Below are 19153 nucleotides of genomic sequence, written 5' to 3'. Positions count from 1 at the left end.
ACCCAAATATATACATACAGCTAGTTATTGGAGCTAGGACTACAATTCAGACCCAAAGTGCCTGGTTCCAGTGCCAATTCACTTACCACTTATATGACTTTGAACAAATCACTGTTTCTCTCTCATATTCAGTGTCCTCATCTGTAAAATTAGGTGGTTGGACTAGAGGTCCTCTGGGGTCCTCTCTAGCTCTCAGTTGAGGATCCTATGACATCCTGACTGACCTCCTGATCTTCCCACTCTACCACAGAACCTCTCCCTGTCTACATGGAACTCCATCCTAAAAGCTAGTCCTATGCCAATATAGACCAATGTCAAATCAATATCATATTTCTAGAACCTTAAGGGAACCAAATTGAGAAGTATTCTTTTTCTCCAAAAGCCAATAGACAATTCATTTGGATTTTATTTCCAGGCTGATGCCTTGCTCACCTCAAATTCTACACAGAATCTTGTCAGCATGGAGGACCCCAAAATGGGTCTCTGGGATCTGTCAGGTCCTGAGGCTGCCTATGGGACACTATAACTGGGATAGTGATTGATTGGCCCACACCCAGTAGGAAAATAATTCAAGCTCCTACTAAAGGCTACTTTTGGAGAGATCAGAGTATCTTAGAGTTAGAATGGACCTTAGAAGTCATCTAATCCAACTTTCTCCTTTTAAAAATGAGGGAACAGATCTGGGGATGTGAGTTGGCTTGCCCAGGGTCACACAAGTAGTAAGGAGCAGAAATAAAATTAAAATCCAATTCTTCTGTCTCCAAATCTAGGACTCTTTCCATTGTTCCAAGGATTTTTTCTCCCTAACTCCTGGAAGCCCAAATTGAGGAACTGAAAAATCAGGTTTTAGGGCCCCAGGCCCATAATTGCTTTTATTATGGTAGAAAGCATGAGGGTTATTTAGGTTTCTGTGCTGTAGGAGATTGTCTACGTGGTGATTTCAGAACCACTGGAATACTTCCACTCAAAAATATCTTTCCCATCTGCTTTATCACAGATGATAAAGCATGAAATCACAAAATCATAGAATCACATGGTAGACCTGTAGAGTATATTTATTACAAGAGTTTTCTTTCTCTCAATGAAGGAAAAGGCAAGAATGAGGAGGAAAATGCTTGTTAATTGAGAAAATAAATTTAAATAAAGATGGGCAATATTGGCCAATTTCCCAAGCTAGCATTTACATGGGGTTTTAAGGTTTGCAAAACATTCTCATAAGTTATCTCATTTGATCTTCACCATAATCCAATGACATAGGTGTTACTATTATCATTTTATAGAAAATGAAACTGAGGCTGGGAGAAGTTAAGTGATTCACTCAGGGTCTCATGGGTAGGAATTATGAGAGGGGGGATTCCAAACCCAATATTCTATTCATTTTCTTTTCGTTTTTTATAAACCCTCACCTTTTGTCTTAGAATCAATACTGTGTAAAAATTCCAAGGCAGAAGAGTGGTAAGGGCTAAGCAATGTGGGTTAAGTGACTTGTCCAGGGTCACATAGCTGGGAAATGTCTGAGGCCAGATTTGAACTCTGGGCCTGGCTCTCAATCTGCTGAGCCACTGAGCTGCCCCTCCCCTATTTACTGTCAACCAAAATTGTCAATAGTAACTTGGGATTTATTATAACAGTAAATTGACTAAGAATGGTAGCCTGACTCTATAGTCTAATGAACTGAACAGTAAATCAAGAGACCGGAATTCTAACTCCTATCTCAATTCTGCCCATGGCACTGCCTTGCTGGGACCCTGAGCATATTAAATGCCCTCTCTGCTATTCTGTCTGTCATCTATAAATGGATGATAATTCTATACCATTTAACTGACTCAGAATGCAAATGAAAGGAATAAGTTTCTTATGGCTCAGTTGGGGATAGGCACTAACTATTTGATAATATTTTAATAAGCACTATAGTACATTAGAAAATTGGTGGGGAGTAAAATTGTAGGAAGAAGGCAGGTCATTGGCCATAGACCACTTGATTGATTTAACCGCAGGGGAAGAGCATGGAACAGTAATTGTAATTATTATTATTAATAAAAGTTTCCAAAGGCTTACTGACACCTGGGGAGACAATGACCTCATATTTCTCTTGGCTTGTGAATACCTGCAGAAAAATAATGGCAGCCACATATTCCTCATTGAGTATTCCTAGGATTTAATAACTAGCTTCTGAGAGAAACTAATCATTAATTTAATACTAGGAAAGGCTTGTTTTCCCCTTTGCCTCCCCTCCCTTCCTCACCTTGTGCCTTAATCACTTTTTAGTAAGTTTCTTAAACTCTTACTCCAAATGACCAGTTATATGTAGCCAGACTCATAGATATGCACGCACACGCACACACACACACTCCCCTTAGCCCAGGAATGGATCTTTGGGAAGATATAAGGGGCCCTCACACTATGCAAAATCCACATGTGAAAAATCCATATTACTAAACATACATTTGGCTCCCAGGGGTCACTGATTGGCTATGAATAAGGATTATATTTCTTATTTTTATTTATTTATTTTCTAAAACCTTCCCTTCCCTCTTGGAGTCAATACTGTGTATTGGCTCCAAGGCAGAAGAGTGGTAAGGGCTAGGCAATGGGGGTCAAGTGACTTGCCCAGGGTCACACAGCTGAGAAGCGTCTGAGGCCAGATTTGAACCTAGGACCTCCCGTTGCTAGGCCTGGTTCTCAATCCACTGAGCTACCCAGATGCCCCAAGGATTCTATTTCTTAAAAAAGGTCAGAGTCTGGTTATTTCATGCTCCCTCCCATGTTTGCCCAAATTCTTTAGTTCTTAAAGAGCTAAAGACCTCTCTCCACTATATCTCTATCTGAATAGCAGTGCACATCCTATTAATTTGGGGATGTGCTCCATGGGGATTAATTTTATTCATGTCTTGGCTTAGCCCCCAACCCAATGGAAAACTTTGCCTTCTTTCCTTCCCTGCTACATGTTAGCAATTATATGAGCATGGCCTAATCGTGTTGACCACATAAGCATTGCTTGACTGTATACAGTGCGTTACTATTGTCATAGACATAAAAGAAATAAAATGAAGAAAATGAAGCCTATTAAAATGACTGTTGCATGGACTACCTGTTCACGACTCCTCTCAGACTCAGGCAACACAAAACCAATTTATAAAGATGTCCCAAATCCAGAAGTTTTGGGGACAAAGTTTAGGTATTTAGAATTCCCCACCTTCTGCTTCCTTATTGACTCTTCCAATTATGATCTGTTTCTCTCTTTTTCCTAGTCAATGTACAATGTCCAGGCAGTAGAATGAACTTGAAAACCTGGGGCCCTGGTTCCTCCATTTATAGCAGAAACAAACAAACAAAAAAAGGCACCACCAATGACTAACCCTCTGGTAGTCTTAAGGGTAAATTTTTAGGGTTGACACTGAATATATTTTTAATGGTTGCCAGGGCTTTAAATTCTAAATCCCAATGAAATACTCAAGTCATAATGGAATTTTATGGTGGTTTATTTACAATAGAAGGAAGAAATTAAGAATGAGGGAGAAAGAGGGAAAAGGGTAAGAGATCTATTCCAGCCTGGCCTGAGCCAGGGGGAGTTCAGAGGCCTCAGACAAGGGGCCTTCCCAGAAGATTAAATCTAGCTCAGCTTCCAGCCACAAGGCTTCCTCCAAGATGAGGGGCCTCTTTGGAGGCTGGTGCCTTCAGAAAGCCAGGGAAAGAGGATTCAGTCTTAACACTCACCATGTGGTCGCCTAAGGGAAGCAGTCTCAGGTCTCCACACTCTAGCCCTCCAAGTCAAGAAACACCGCAAAAAACCACCCAAGATCACGAAAAGCCCCTCTCAGAGGAAGTGATGTGAAATATAAAGGCAGTTCTTTACATTACTTCCTGTGTCTCACATGTACCAATGGTGACTTAAACTTGGCTTAGGACAGCCCAGGAGGTCAGTCAGTTGTTTCTGATTTGTTTCTTGCTAGCACACAGTGGGTCACAGACCATCCTCCCCCACACTTAATCCTTAAGTGGGGGGTGTATACATTCCTGGTTGCTAAAATTCTAAAGACTAAGCAGAGTGGAATAAATCTAAAATTCACAGTAGCGATGGGATTCTTTACCCTTAGCTAATATGGTTGTCAAAAAATAGACACACAGGCCCACATTCTTGATAGATTTGCTTATGTTTCACTGGTATAGCCTTCAACATTTGTAAACTTAAAAAAAAAAAAACCCTTACCTTCTGCCTTAGAATCTAAGGCAGAAGAGTGGGTAAGAGCTAGGAAATGGCAGTAAAGTGACTTGCCCAGAGTCACTCAGCTGGAAAGTGCCTGAGGACAGATTTGAACCCAGGACCTCCCATCTCTAGACTTAGCTCTCAGTCTACTGAGCTACCCAGCTGCCCCCAACATTTGCAGACTTTTAAGGATCTAGAGTCACTTTCCAGCCATCAAGGCACTGAAGTAGGCTTTAGTAGAAGCAAAAGGAGATTCTTTTCTTCCAAAAAGACATTTCCAAAGGTTCCTTTAAATCAAAGATTCTTTTTTTAATTTAATTTTTATTTTATTTTTCTCAGTTACATGTAAACAAAATTTTTTAACATTCACTTAAAAAAAATTTAATATCCAAATTCTTTCCCTCCCTACCCCCTTCTTCCCCTTTGAGAAAGCATGCAGTTTTAAGTAGATTATACATATGTAGTCATTTAAGACATTTCCATATTAGTCATGTTGCAAAAGAAAAAAGACCAAAAAAATTCAAGAATAAAAAACATAAAAAAATATACTTCAACCTGCATGCAGACTCCAACAGATCTTTCTTTGGAGGTAGATTACATCTTTCTTTCTTTCCTTCTTTATTCTCTTTCTCTCCTTCCTCCCTTTCTTCTTCCTTCCTTCCTTCCTTCCTTCCTTCCTTCCTTCCTTCCTTCCTTCCTTCCTTCCTTCCTTCCTTCCTTCCTTCCTTCCTTCCTTCCTTCCTTCTTTCTTTCCTTCCTTCCTTCCTCTTTCTTTTTTTTTAACCTTACCTTCCACCTTAGAATCAATAATGTGTACCAGTTCCAAGACAGAAGACTGGTAAGGGATAGGCATTTGGGGTTAAGTGACTTGCCCAGGGTCACATAACTAGGAAGTATCTGTGGTCAGATTTAAACCCAGGTCCTACTAAATCCAGGTCTGTTTTTCTATCTACTGAGCCACCTACCTGCCTTGGTATGGCATTTTTCATCATAAGTCTTTCAGAATTGTCTTGGATCATTGCATTGCTTAGAATAGGTAAGCCTTTCATAGTCATTGTACAATATTTATATTACTATGAACAATTTTCACCTGGTTCTGCTCTAAATCAAGGATCCTTCAGTTTTTTTGGGTCATGGACTTGTTGATGCCTATGATCCCCTTTTCAGAATAAACTTTTTTTTTAAAACTCTTACCTTCTGTCTTGGAGTCAATACTGTGTATTGGCTCCAAGGCAGAAGAGTGGTAAGGGCTAGGCAATGGGGGTCAAGTGACTTGCCAGGGTCACACAGCCAGGAAGTATCTAAGGCCAGATTTGAACTTCCCATCTCTAGTCCTGACTCTCAATCCACTGAGCCACCCAGCTTCCCCCTCAGAAAAAACTTTTTAAAATAATTGAAGGAATTGCTAAATTCCAGTTACAGTTAGTAAAAAAAAAAATACACATTTTTCCCCCTAACCAAATTCATGGGTCCCTTGAGCTCTGCCTACAGACCCTAGGTCAAGATAACTGCTTTAAATAGTGAGGGGGCACCCCAGGGCATTTTTTGCATAGATAGTATTAGTCACTTATCTTAGGAGGGGATAATTTATAAGAAAATATGGACAAGAGTGGCACAGAATATCCAGACATGGACGGGTAGCATTGTTGGAAGGAGCACTTACATCTATCTATGTGATCAAAGACCTCTAAGGAACTACTTGCTAGAAAGGTTGACGTGGAGAATAGCAGAGAAACCCAAAGCTAAAGTTTGAGAAACTGGACATTCATGTGTGTGAGTGTGAGTGTGTGTGCACGTGTATAGATGTGTGTAGGTGTGTATATAATGCCAACTTTAGATTTAATTTTATTCAGAAACCTCTTTTTTTCCTTGGGAGCTGGAGTAAAAGACTTCTTTATTAAGAAGCATAGTAGAGGAAACTAGGTGGCTTAGAGGATGGGGAGTCCTGAATTCAAATGTGACCTAGCTCTGTGACCCTGGGCGGGTCACGTAAACCCCATTGGCTAGCTCTTACCATTCTTCTGCCTACTGATTCTAAGTCGGGTAAGGGAAGAAGGAGGAGGAGACGACGGCAGTATAAGATAAAGAGTATAGGAGATCAGTACTGATTTTCAGAAAAGGTCTCTGATTCAGATCTCTTCCATCTGGCCCTTTACTCGGATGCCCTTTTTGGTGTTCTGTAATAGTGAGCCATGAATGCAATACACCCAGCAAGGTTTCTAAGATAACTGATGGAATTTCCTTGAACTTTTCCTCTTTTGTGTATTTGTTCATCTGGATTCACGATATGCTTTTGGCCTACAGAACGCTGATGCCACCAAACGCCCCCCTACTCTTGCAAGTCAGTTCAAGCAGTCCCTGGATCAACTTTTGAAAATCCTGAACAACTGCCAACCCTACTTTATCCGCTGTATCAAACCCAACGAATTCAAGAAACCACTGGTAAGTGGCATCCTCCCCCGTGTCGTAGTTGCCATTTTAAGGAAGGGCAAGTCGTGTGTCATTTTTATCCACTGAGATCCACGGTCCTGTCCTTCTCCACTCTTTCCTTCCTCCTTCTTCAACACCATGTGTTTGATATCACTGATAAACTTCTCTTCAGCACCCGGTACATGCACTGCCCTGAGAACAATGAAAGCTTAGGTATCTGGATTTAAAGAACACAAAATAGTACCTTTTAAAAATACATTGGAATCCTGAAAAGTGACACAAAAGGATCTCAGGAAATAGCCTCCTGGCTTTGCCAGTGGGGCTGTTACTTTTGTTTTGGAATGGAACCCCCAAGCTGCCCAGAAAGTTCCGTGAGGTTTGAAATATTAGGGTCGGCATCCTTTGAAAAGTCATAGTTTCAGGGGCCCCACCAAAGTGATTTCTTTTACCAGACCAATCAGAGGACATTTTAATTTAAAGAAAAAGACGTTTAACCAAAAAGCACAGATAGCCAACTAAGTGACCCGAAAGACCCTGCATGAAAAGCAAATTGTATGGGATCCAGATTGTGTTTGCAGATTTGCTGCATCTTACAATCTTCTTTTACTGGTCTGCTTTGGAAATATAGAAACGCCTATCTTATTTAGTTTTTGCTGAGCCCAGAATTTTAAAAAATTTAAGCCTCACCCCACCCCCAAATACTGTACTTCCCCATCAATTGCCACCAAATTGGGGTGTGTGTGTGTGTGTGTGAATATATGTAGCGAGCATGTGTGGCAAGTAAACAAACATGGAGAGAACCGTAAGGGACACATGTAACCAGAGAACATGAGAGTTTTGCCAAATGATGCTTCCGCTACTATTGTTGGTGAAGGGTCTCCTCCAAAGAACAGAGTCATTAAACATTATTCTGCTTTGTGCTACTGGCCATGAGCTGCAGTACATGCTCTTTCCTAAGCCGCTCTTCTCTCTTGGTCTCACATTTTTATTTTAAACCCTTACCTTCTGTCTTGAAGTCAATACTGTGTATTGGCTCCAAGGCACAAGAGTGGTCAGGGCTAGGCAATGGGGTCAAGTGACTTGCCCAGGGTCATGCAGCTGGGAAGTGGCTGAGGCCAGATTTGAACCTAGGACCTCCCGTCTCTAGGCCTGGCTCTCAGTCCACTGAGCTACCCAGCTGCCCCCTGGTCTCACGTTTTAATGGGCCTTCTCTACAGAGCTGCCAGGGCTTTCTCCTGGGGTTGCCGGGGGAGATCCCGATTTAGTTTTCTAGCTTGAGCACCCCAGGAGCTATCTTCAGCTCCTTTGTAAGGCAGGTCGCAGGGCTGTCAGTAGGTAGCTTTAAGCTTGTCTTTTGAAGTCTTTTCTCCTACTTTCAGGAGTAATCCCTCATTTTTAGGTCCCAAGTTACTTTGAACACCTGCCCCACTCTCCAGTCAATAGCCTTGCATCTCCAATCATCAAAGAATTCTACTTAGCAAAACAGGAAGGGAGTCAGTGGGAATGGGAGAGATTCTTTCCATCCCTCTACAGTATCTGGTGGCCATGAAAAACAACTTGAACAGAACTAAAAAATACCAGGTGGAGCCCGAAGCCTTTTCTCTGCTTCCAGTAGCAGCCAAAGTTGTTGTACTTCTTACAGAAGAAACAGCAGAATTAGAGGTCATGCATTGGTCAGCTAGGTGCAGCAGGGGAGAGAGTTCGCTCTCTCCTAGAGCCGGGAAGACCCGAGTTCAAATCCAGCCTCAGAAACGTAGCCATTGGGTGATCCTGGGAAAGTACTGAGCCTCCGTTTGCTTCATTTTTCTCATCTCTAAAAGGAGGATAACAATAGAACTGACCTCCAAGGGTTGTCTCGAGGCTCAGACGGGATAACACTAGCAAAGCATTTAGCACGGGGCCGGGCCAACAGCAAGGGCCATATAGAAGTCTTCACTGTTATTGTCGGTGTTACTGCTGCCAAACCCTTGGGCCCAAGTCCCTTCCCGTGTGGCGACCGGGGTTCTGTGCCGGGCCCTGGAGCTAACCGGGATGCTCTGCGCCTGTGGCTGTCCTCCGCCAGATCTTCGATCGGGAGCTGTGCATCCAGCAGCTCCGGTATTCGGGCATGATGGAGACGGTGAAGATCAGGAAGGCCGGCTATCCCATCCGGTACACTTTTGAAGACTTCTTCCAGAGGTACAAGACGCTCCTGCCCGCGGATGCTCACGTTCAGGTGTGTTGCTTGGGGAAGGGCGGCCCAGCGACGTTGCAGTGCTTTGTGCCCATCCTCCCGGGGCCCGTCACTGGGCAGTCTCACAGGCCAGAGCAGATGGCCTCTAGCAAAACCGGCACGTTATTGGTGTATATATACATATATGTTTTTTAATCAGTCACTTCCTAGCTAGCTGTGTGACTCTGGGAAAGTCACTTCACCCCCATTGCCTGGCCCTTCCAGCTCTTCTGCCTTGAAACCGATACACAGTATTGATTCTAAGATGGAAGGTTCTAAGGTGAGATTTAAAAAAAAAAAAGAATCAAATGGATTGATTCCAAGGCAGAAGAATGGTAAGGGCTAGGCAATGGGGGTGAAGTGACTTGCCCAGGGTCACACAGCTGGGAAGTATCTGAGGCCAGATTTGAACCCAGGACCTCCCATCTCTGAGCCTGGCTCTCTACCCACTGAGCCCCTTAGCTGCCCCTATTGTGTGCATGCTGTTCCCCATTTGACTGTGAGCTCTTAAGGGCAGTCTATGTATTTGCCATTCTTAGCCCCAGGTCTCCGCATCGTCCCTGGCACATGGCAGGCACTTAAATGCTTGTGGGCTTGACTAATGCCACCTGGAGAAGGAGGTGGGTGAAGCCATGTGTGGCTGTTAGCGGAGATGTTCTGGAAGCATAGATGGAATGGCCTCCTCCGCTGTCCCCTCAAGGGCACACCGTGGGGAGGGGCACTCACGCATCCCTGTTGAGTTTGTTCTTGTTTCTCATGGCAGCTGAAGGACAAACCTCGCGAGGGTGCTCGGCGCATCTCGGAAACCTGGCTCAGGAAAGATAAAGACTGGAAAATGGGGAAGACCAAGATCTTCCTGAAGGTGAGCCTCACAAGTCCTGCCCTCACCTACCGCCAGGGTCCCCCTGCCCCCCCCCCCCGGGTCTACGGCATCCTTTTGGGTCTCCATCGGAAGTGGATGCGGTAGGTGGTGGAGCTTCCGGGAGCCCCACGCACTTAGTCATGATAGCGGCGTGACCGAAAATGTGAGCATTTTTTACAGACACGCACGATTTCTTCCAATTGATTCCAATGGAGGAACGTGTGCATTAAAGGAACCATGCCGCGAGTCCTTCTGCAAAGTGACACAGAATCACACCTTCACCAAACTTCTTATAAAATGGAAATCTCAATCAATGATAGACGGAGACTTCCATTTTCCTAAGGACTGTCAAACAGGATGCAGAGGGGATTGACTGAGAGCCAACCTCAGTCCCACCGTGACACATCCTGCCCGTGTGGCCTTGAGCAAGACGCTCAATCTCTCAGCCGACCCAGGCAGTTCTGCAAGACTATTAATTTCAGAACACCCCCTCATCTACATTGACAAAGGGAGTCCCCACACAAGGAATTTTCTCTATCAATGAAGTCACAAGTCTAGCCCCCTCCCCACCTAAGGAAAAATGAAGACAGAAGAAAAAGAAAGGGCTACCAGGGCACACACATGGTTGTTCATGGACTACTATTATGGAGAACTGCCTTAGGAGGGTGGGATTTTAGAGCTGAAAGAGACCTTCTAATGATTACAACTGCAGTTTTATATAATTCGCTTCATGTAAGCTGGGTGATAAACTCCCAGTTGTCCACAGAGGGAAAGGGAGACGAGAAAGGGAGGGACAGATGTAATCTGGATGATCGAAATCCAGAGAGAATACCCAGCTATCATTACATACCCACTCTCCACCCTCTTCCCCACCCAAACTTTGCAGGATCTGCTCCCAAATGAGAGTTTCAGAATAACTCTGTTCCTTGCCATGACACAGTTCTGGGATGAGGTTATGCAAAGTGGGAAACAAAGCAAAGAAATGAAAGATGGCCTGGATAACCAGTCTGGGAATCAAGGCCTTCCACTATCTGGTCCCAGCCTATCTTTCCAACCTTCCCTACTATAATTACCCTTTTCCCCCCACTACAAATCCTCTCCTTCAGCCAAGCTGATCTCATTGTTGTCCCTACACACATACCAGCCTACACTGACCTCTCCTTTTCCTGAAAATCCCTTCTTTGTAGCTAGGGTGATGAGGCTTTCAAAGCTAGGCCAAGGAACTAGGCTTTACAAACCAAGAATCCACCAGTGGTTTTGCCTACCACTCTTCTTCACTCAGGAGAAAAAGGAAGGAAATTAAATGGGAAGGGAATGAAGATTGATATAGCATCTATTCTGACCCAGGCACTGTACTAAGTGCTTTTTACAAATATTATCTCATTTGTTCCTCACAAAAACCCTTCGAAATAGATGTTATTATTATCCCTTTTTTCATTTGAGGATACTGAGGCAGGCAGAGGTTAGGTGACTTGTCCAAAGTCACATAGCTAGTAAAGTGTTTGAGTTTAAATTTGAACTCAAGCTTTCTTGATTCATTATGCCACCAGCTGCCTCTTCTAGATGATGTGAAAGGATTTGAATCAGCCTTCCTGGTCATCCAGTTGACTCAGCTTGTTTGTCTCTATTGACAAGTAGGCAGGAGACTTTGGCTAGGGAGTTGAAATAATAATAATAATAATAATAATAACAATAACTGGAATGTATATATTACTTTTAGGTTTGCAAAGAGCTTTATAAACAATATGCTATTTAATCATCACAACAACCCTGGGAGATAGATGTTATTATTATTATGCCCATTTTATAGAGGGGGAAAATGGCAGAGGGAAAGTGACTTGCCCATGATCACTCAGATGGTGAGGGTCTGAGACTGGATTTGACCCCAGGTCTTCCTGACTCTGGGTCCACTACTCTATTCTCCATGCCACCTAACTTCTGCTTGAATCAAGTTAGCATAGAAAACTTTGATTGATCTAGTGACTGAGAGTAAAACCTTCTGGCCTTCACCTCCCTTCTGGTGTATACAACAGAGCTACTTCATTGGCAGCACCAGCAGATTGAAGTCTGAACTCATGCCATATCTCACAGGTTAGGAGGACACGAGCCCCATTGAATTGTTTGAAAGGTATAGTATCCCATCTCTATTTCTATACTTTCAAGAGGCAATGATTGCCTCACAGAGGGTATTTCCTCTGCCATTGGAGACCATGACCCTAGCATGCCTTCCTGAGGTGCTATGGACAAAGACATTTGTTACCTCTCTGGTCTTACCGAGGCTAAGCTCAGAAGATGGTCCACACCGTCTATTTCTGAGGTTAAATGCACCATTCTTCCAGCTTGGCAATATCTGCTATAGGTTTCACTCCCCTGGAATCTCATTTTATTTTGCAATTACATATTATCCTAAGAATCTTCATGCTCTTTATTATTTAAATTTTCATTTAATTAATTTAGAACATTTTTCCACGGTTACTTGATTCGAGTTTTTTCCCTTCCCTCCTCCCCACCTCCCATAGCCAATGAGCAATTCCACTGGGTTTTTACATGTGTCATTGATCAAGACCTATTTCCATAATATTGATATTTGCATTAGGGTGATTGCTTGGAGTCTTCATCAACCCATGTGATATTCCCATCAACCCATGTGATCAAGCAGTTGTTTTTCTTCTGTTTTTCTACTCCCACAGTTCTTTCTCTGAATGTAGATTGTGTTCTTTCTCCTAAGTCCCTCAGAATTGTCCTGGGTCATTGCATTGCTGTTAGTAGAGAAATTTATTACATTTGATTGTACCACAGTGTATCAGTCTCTGTGTACAATGTTTTCCTGGTTCTGCTCCTCTCACTCTGCATCACTTCCTGGAGGTTGTTCCAGTCTCCGTGGAATTCCTCCACTTTATTATTCCTTTGAGCACAATAGTATTCCATCACCAACATATACCACAATTTGTTCAGCCATTCCCCAATTGAAGGGCATCCCCTCATTTTCCAGTTTTTTGCCACCACAAAGAGCGCAGCTATGAATATTTTTGTACAAATCTTTTTCCTTATTATCTCTTTGGGGTCTTCATGCTCTTTATCACACTAGATACTCACAATGCTCCCCCCCCAGGTAGGTAGGCATTATGGATGGGTATGCATATGCTTTATCAAGGGAATTCTAGAATCCTTAATCCTTGTCTTCTGAGAGCTTACAATAAATGGCACATTCTGAGATGCAGGGGCTGGAGAAGACCCTTCTTCTTCCCTCCCCAGCCATGGACTCCAACAAATAACATGAATGAATGAAAAAGCATTCATTAAGTGCTAACTATATGCAAATCACTGAGGAAGGGAACAGCATTTATTAAGCACCTGCTATGTGTTGAATGCTATGCAATATTATTTCATTTTATCCTTATAATAAGTCTGTAAGTTAGGAATTATTGTCTCTGTCTTATAATTAAGGGAAACGAAACAGAGAGATATTAAGCAATTTGACTAGGATCAAAGAGATAGTAAGTGTCTGAGGTCATATTTGAACTCAGGTCTTCCTGTCTCCAAACCCAGAGCTCTATCCAGTGTGCCACCTAGTTGTATTTAGAGATACAAATAGAAAAATTAAAGCAATCCTTCCTTTCAAGGAACTCACATTCTACTACAATGAGACAACTCATAGAAGAGATTTTTACCTGCAAATTAGATGGAAATGTCTACAGTTGGTGGCAATACATCTTTTTTTTTTTCCAAAAAACTTATCTTTAGTCTTAGAATTGATGTTCCAAGGCAGAAGATTGGTAAGGACTAGGCAACTGGGATTATGTGACTTGCCCAGGGTCACTTGGCTAGGAAATATCTGAGTCCAAATCTGAACCCAGGTTTCCCTGACTCTAGCCCTGACGCTCTATCCACTGAGCAATCTAGCTTTCCCAAACGCATCTTCTTTAATGTCATTTCTACTAATAAGGTCATATGAGTTAAACCATTCAACAGTGCCAGGGACTTTGGTGGTCACAGCTTTCTCTTCTGGGTCTTGACTAGTTTTGGCTGCAGCACCTGCAGATGACGTTGCCAGGCTGGATCTGCACAAGGGTTTCTTTGGGGGGTGATGGCTATGGGGGTTTGCCTGGGGGCAGGATTGATGGTCTGTGAGGTGCTACCCCTCCAGGGGCTTTAGAGTGTAACTGTTAGTTGGTGGTAGTTGGGGTTGGTGGGATTGAGAAAGGGGAGCCCCTTCTCCAAAATGATCGCTCCCCTAATGACTATTGTGGGGTCTGGGCTAGAAGTAGGGCCAGTGGTCTGGGAGTCGCTGCTCTTCTCCAGGTTCTTGGGTTCAGGCTCTTTCCATCAGGCTCTAAAGGGAGGCCTTGGTGGGTTCATTTGCCCACATGTATGGCCTCTTCATTCTCCCTCAGAGTGCCTTGTTGCTTCACCCAGGCTGGCTTACCTGCCCCCTATCTGATTTTCTCCTGCCTTCCAGGAACAACAGGATACCCTGTTGGAGGTACAGCGGAGACAAGCACTGTATAAGAATGCTGTCATCATACAGAAAGTCATTCGAGGATACAAGTACAGGTATACCTGGGTCTGTTCCCTCTCCCTTAGCCCTCTTCATGCCTTCAGGACACTTTGGGACACTTAATTGGGTAAAGGAGGGGCATGAGCTTTTATAGAGAGCCTACTATGTGCTGGCCACTGCCCTAGGCACTTTTTGCAAATATGATCTCAAATGGACACCCCTCGGATGTTCTCCCTCTTACCCAATTACATGTTGTAAGGAAAGTGTTTAGCGAGCTCTCTCAAGATCTTCAGAAGTGTGCAGTATACGGAGGCAGTTCTGTATAAACTGGCCACTATTCGCTCCTGTGGGCAGGGCAGTCTTGGGAAGAGAGCTTAGATTTATTTTGAGTTGGTCCTGAGGGCAAAATTAGGACCATTAGGTGGAGGCCAATTTCAGACAACATTCTAAGAATCTGAGCCGCCCCCAAGTAGAGCAGGAAAATCTGTGAGATAGTGAGTTTCTGTGACATCAGAAATGCTGAAACAGCAAGCAAATGGTCCTCTCTCAGGGAGACTGGAGAAGGAATGTCATCGAGAGGGAGCCTGGACACAGGACATCTAAGAATCCTTCTCACAATACAATCCTGTAATTCTGTGGTCATCTGACCACCTAAAGGTAGCATCGCTGGGAAAATGAAGAAGACCATTGTCCCCAGGCACAGGGACCTCAAAGGAATCTCAACTCAAAATCTGAGTTGCTGCCTAGGAAGATTAAAAGAATGTGGAAGTGCTGACAGACAGTGGGATAAGAGAGTCAGGCCTGCCACTTACATCAGTTTGGTGGGGCTAATTGGGGCTGGGAAAAAGCCAAGGTCCCAAATGCCAAAAGCAATCTGTCAAATCAGGGAGCAATCAGCAGTCATCAGTGGCATCCTTAAAGTATAGCATGTCTGGGGAGTACTCACTGTCTGGGGCTTTGGTGGGCACTAGGCCACCGCTAGGACTGGTGATTAGGTAATGACTCAGGAAGGAAGCCAGCCAGGGAGAAAATAGGGGAGAGGAATCCCTTAGGAGATAATAAAAAAGACTCCTCATCGTTAGTATCTGTTTATTTCAGAGCGATGGCACTCTCCAACAAGACATGAGGTGCCCCTCTTTCAGGTAGTATCTGGATGATATGAGGCAGGATGTTAAACACTAGTTCTTAACCTGGAGTCCACAGACCTCCAAAGAGTCCAAGTATAGATTTTAGGGAGTCTGTGAACTTGGATGGGAAAAAATCTTTATTTCAATATAATTGTTTTTCTTTGTAATTCAATGTGATTTATTTTATACATTTAAATATATTCTGAGAAGGGTTCGTGGACTTCACAAGACTGTCAAAGGGGACGGCACCAAAAAAGTTAAGAACCCCTGCAATAGTTAGGAAAGAGCACTGTCTCTGGAATTGGAAGAAAAGACCGAAGTTCAAAACCTGTCTCTGACATTTACTACCCTAAAGCCCTGTGCCTCAGTTTCCTCATTTATAGGATGAGGAGTTTAGACTAAATGATCTAGTGGTTGCATGAGTTGCTGTGACTCCCCAAATTTGTGACCAGATAGCCTACCACCTAGGGATGAGTCTATCCACATTTAATTAGGCTGGTCCTTGGATAATAAACAGTCTATTTCCTGACCTGAACTTAGTTTTGGTGATACCTCATGTGTGGCAAGGGCTCTCCCCCTCATGTAGCATGGGGGTATCATTGTGAAGCTCAAAGGAAGGCAGAACAGGCTTTTCTAACCTCATTTTCTTCCACTCTTCTCCTAGAGAGAGTTTAACTCCTGCCAAAAGGGGAAGCAGGAAGTTGAGCTTAAAGGATACTCTGCATTCCTCAAAGAGAGGAGATACTGGGCTAAAATTGTTTGGGTTCTCCCTTAAATACCTTTAGTCTGGGGAATATTATTTTCATGTTCAACCTAACTTCTGATCATTGTTTTATTAAATGGGAGAGAAACAGGACCTGAGCTTAATATCCAAGGCTTGACTCATTTCCCACTAATAGTAATTCCACACTGAACACACATATAGCAATTAGCCAACAGACCCATTTGTCCAGTTTGAGAGCAGAGCAGAAATCAGAGAAGATATACAGAAGAGGAGCTATACCAGACAATACAGAGGGACGGAGCTCCCCCAGTGAGAGTGAGATCACTCAGCTCAACCAAGAAAGAGAGCCCCAGACTTCACCAAGATGTTCTCTGACGCCTTTAGTGTAGCCAATTAAGGCTAGGGACATCGTGGAGATTGCCAGCTCCTCTCAAGTCTTCCCAGCATCTTTCCCTTCAGTAACCTGAAGTGGGGCCAGCCTTGTCCATCTTCTCTCTTGAAGCTGGAAGCCAGAAAGGTCCAAAGTGACTACAGAGCCTGAAGGGATTCCTGAGCTTGAGAAAGGCTCAAAGAAAACTGAAGAGCTCTCCCACTCTCCCCAAGTCCACCCCAACCCAGGTGCTCAAAAGGCACCAGAAGACTAAAGCTCAGGAGAGAGGTTAGAGCTGGCTATAGAGATCTGGAAATTATTTGCAAGGAGACAGATGATAATTGAAGCCAGGGGAGCTGATGAGATCCCTGTGAAATAAATTAGAGGGAGAAGAAAAGAGAGCCCAGGACAGGGGCTTTGGAGATGCCCAGGGTAGAGGCACGGTCAATGTCTTTGAAGCATGACATAGGATCTGCCCAAGATTATAATCGACTAATATTTCTTTTTAAAAATCCAGGGTTACCATGCCATGGTGGAGTATCAAAGTAGGGCTTGAATAAAGGAAGCTTTTCCTATCACCATGATGAAAAAGACAAAGCAAAGAGAACTGTCCCAAATCTCATTCCATAAACTCTCTTCCCATTCTCCCTATTTGACTTCCTTCATCCTTCAATCCTGCTTTAGCACTCATTTTTTTTTTAAACTCTCACCTTCTGTCTTAGAATCAACACTGTGTTTTAGTTCCAAGACAGAAGAGTGGTAAGGTTAAGTGACTTGCCCAGGGTCACACAGCTAGGAAGTATCTGAGGCCAGATTTGAACCCAGGATCTCCCACTTCTATACCTGGCTCTCAATCCACTGAGCCACCCAGCTGTCCCCATTAGCACTTATTTAATCTGCTTTCATGTGCACAAACATATTTGAAAGTCAGTGTTAGAAAGCAGGAAGATCTGAATTGAAGTCCCCCTCTGACACATCTTTGCTGTGTGACTCTGGCCATGCTGTAGGCAATTTTGTAAGACTAAAAATTGCAAAGAAAATACTACAAATTACAAAGAAAGTGATTAGTGGAAGAAATGTCTTCATCTAGGATTCCCTGAGTTGATTCAATCCCAAGTCTAATTTCTGTCTCAGTCATGCTTGTGGGAGGAGAATACAGAGTTCTTTCTCAGTTATATATCAAACACCTACCAAGAATGGTCCTTAGAGTCATATTTCCATTTTTTCAAAAGTATTTTCAATTTTTTCATCCCAAAAGTTATCCTCTCCACCCATCATCCCAACCTTACCCACTGCTTCATTATTTCTGAAAGTTTTACATTTCTAACTGACATTTTCTGTTTTTAGGAAGGAATTTCTGAGTCAGAAGCGAGCAGCTGTGACCCTTCAGGCAATGTGGAGAGGTTATGCCTGCAGAAAGAATTACAAGTTGGTAAGAAAGCTGACTGAGAACCCCCAGAAATCTGTGGGAGGGAATGGATTCTACTAAAGTAGCTCTAAGATCCCTGAGACACTACTCAGGGAAAGACTGAATGGAGGTGTGGTAACTCCATCACCCTGAAAGTACACAGTTGTCTAGAATAAATTGAATTGGATGATCTTCCACATGTAAAGGAGAATTCAGAGAACCTTCCTGGCACAGCAGAAAGAGATCCAGTTGCAAAGCCAAGGAAGCCCAGCATTCCTGACAAATATTAGTTATATGTGGCTCTCAGCAAGTCACTGATCCTACACTATACTTACACTATAAGTTGCAGAGAAAGTATCAACCTACATTGTGAGAAGACGTTTTCTCAGTGGAAAGGTCTATATACCAATGAACTCACCGAGAGGAGGAAGGCAGGAAGGAACTAATGAATGAATGAATGAGCAAACGAATGAATGAACAAATGAAGGAATGAAGGAACAAGGGAAGGAGGGTGAGAAAGAAGAAAAGTAGGCAGGAAAGAAGGAAGGAAGGGAGGGAAAGAGGGAAGAAGGGAGGGAGGGAGACAGGCAGGAATAAAAGGAGGGAGGGAGACAGGGAGGAAGGAAAGGAGGAAGGGAGGGAGGAAGAGAAGAAGGAAAGGAGGAAGGGAGGGAGGAAGAGAAGAAGGGAAGGAGGGAGGAAGGAAAGGAGGAAGGGAGAAAGAAGAAAAGAAAAAGAAAAAAAGGGAGAGAGAGAAAGAAAGAAAGAAAGAAAGAAAGAAAGAAAGAAAGAAAGAAAGAAAGAAAGAAAGAAAGAAAGAAAGAAAGAAAGAAAGAAAGAAAGAAAGAAAGAAAGAAAGAAAGAAAGAAAGAAAGAAAGAAGAAAGAGGAAGAAAGAAAGGAAGAAAAAGGAAGAAAATACATTTGTAGATTAGTGTCTCTACCAAGCTAATGTCAGCAATAAAGGGAAATTAAGCGTCTCCAAGGTTAGAGAAGACCTTCCTTCCTTTCTCTCTTCCCTACCACATTCTATGGCCTTTTTCATTCCTTAATCTCCTTGGTCTCTCTACTGTACTTAATGCTGTTGACTACTCCTTCTTTCTGATATTCTCTTCTTGATACCCTTGATTTCTATGACATTGCTCCTTCTTTGTGCCATGCTAGTCATTCAAATCCCTCCTCCTCTGGACAATAGTTCATCTTCCTCCTCCTGTCTCCAAGAGAAAGAGTATGGGATAAAGCCTCTTTCAGACTTTGCTCTTTTCAGTCTCTTAAGGACTATCTTCAGCTGCCTATTTACAGTTGTAAATGACATG

General features: G+C 43.2%; 1 protein-coding gene across 1 annotated transcript in view; it reads left to right on the top strand.

Annotated features, from left to right (window-relative positions):
- MYO7B (myosin VIIB) overlaps window positions 1-19153 on the top strand; it is a 145314-nt gene that overhangs the window by 58569 nt on the left and 67592 nt on the right. Inside the window, exons 16-20 of the mRNA XM_056793701.1 lie at window positions 6512-6649; window positions 8700-8852; window positions 9613-9711; window positions 14171-14265; window positions 17778-17862. Of these exons, the coding sequence (XP_056649679.1) occupies window positions 6512-6649; window positions 8700-8852; window positions 9613-9711; window positions 14171-14265; window positions 17778-17862 (570 nt within the window). The remainder of the gene's footprint in view (window positions 1-6511; window positions 6650-8699; window positions 8853-9612; window positions 9712-14170; window positions 14266-17777; window positions 17863-19153) is intronic.

This window comes from Monodelphis domestica, chromosome 4 (genome assembly GCF_027887165.1).
Source record: "Monodelphis domestica isolate mMonDom1 chromosome 4, mMonDom1.pri, whole genome shotgun sequence".
NCBI lineage: Eukaryota > Metazoa > Chordata > Mammalia > Didelphimorphia > Didelphidae > Monodelphis > Monodelphis domestica.
The sequence above is the reverse complement of the archived record's forward strand: the minus strand, read 5'-3'. Positions and strand labels throughout refer to the sequence as shown.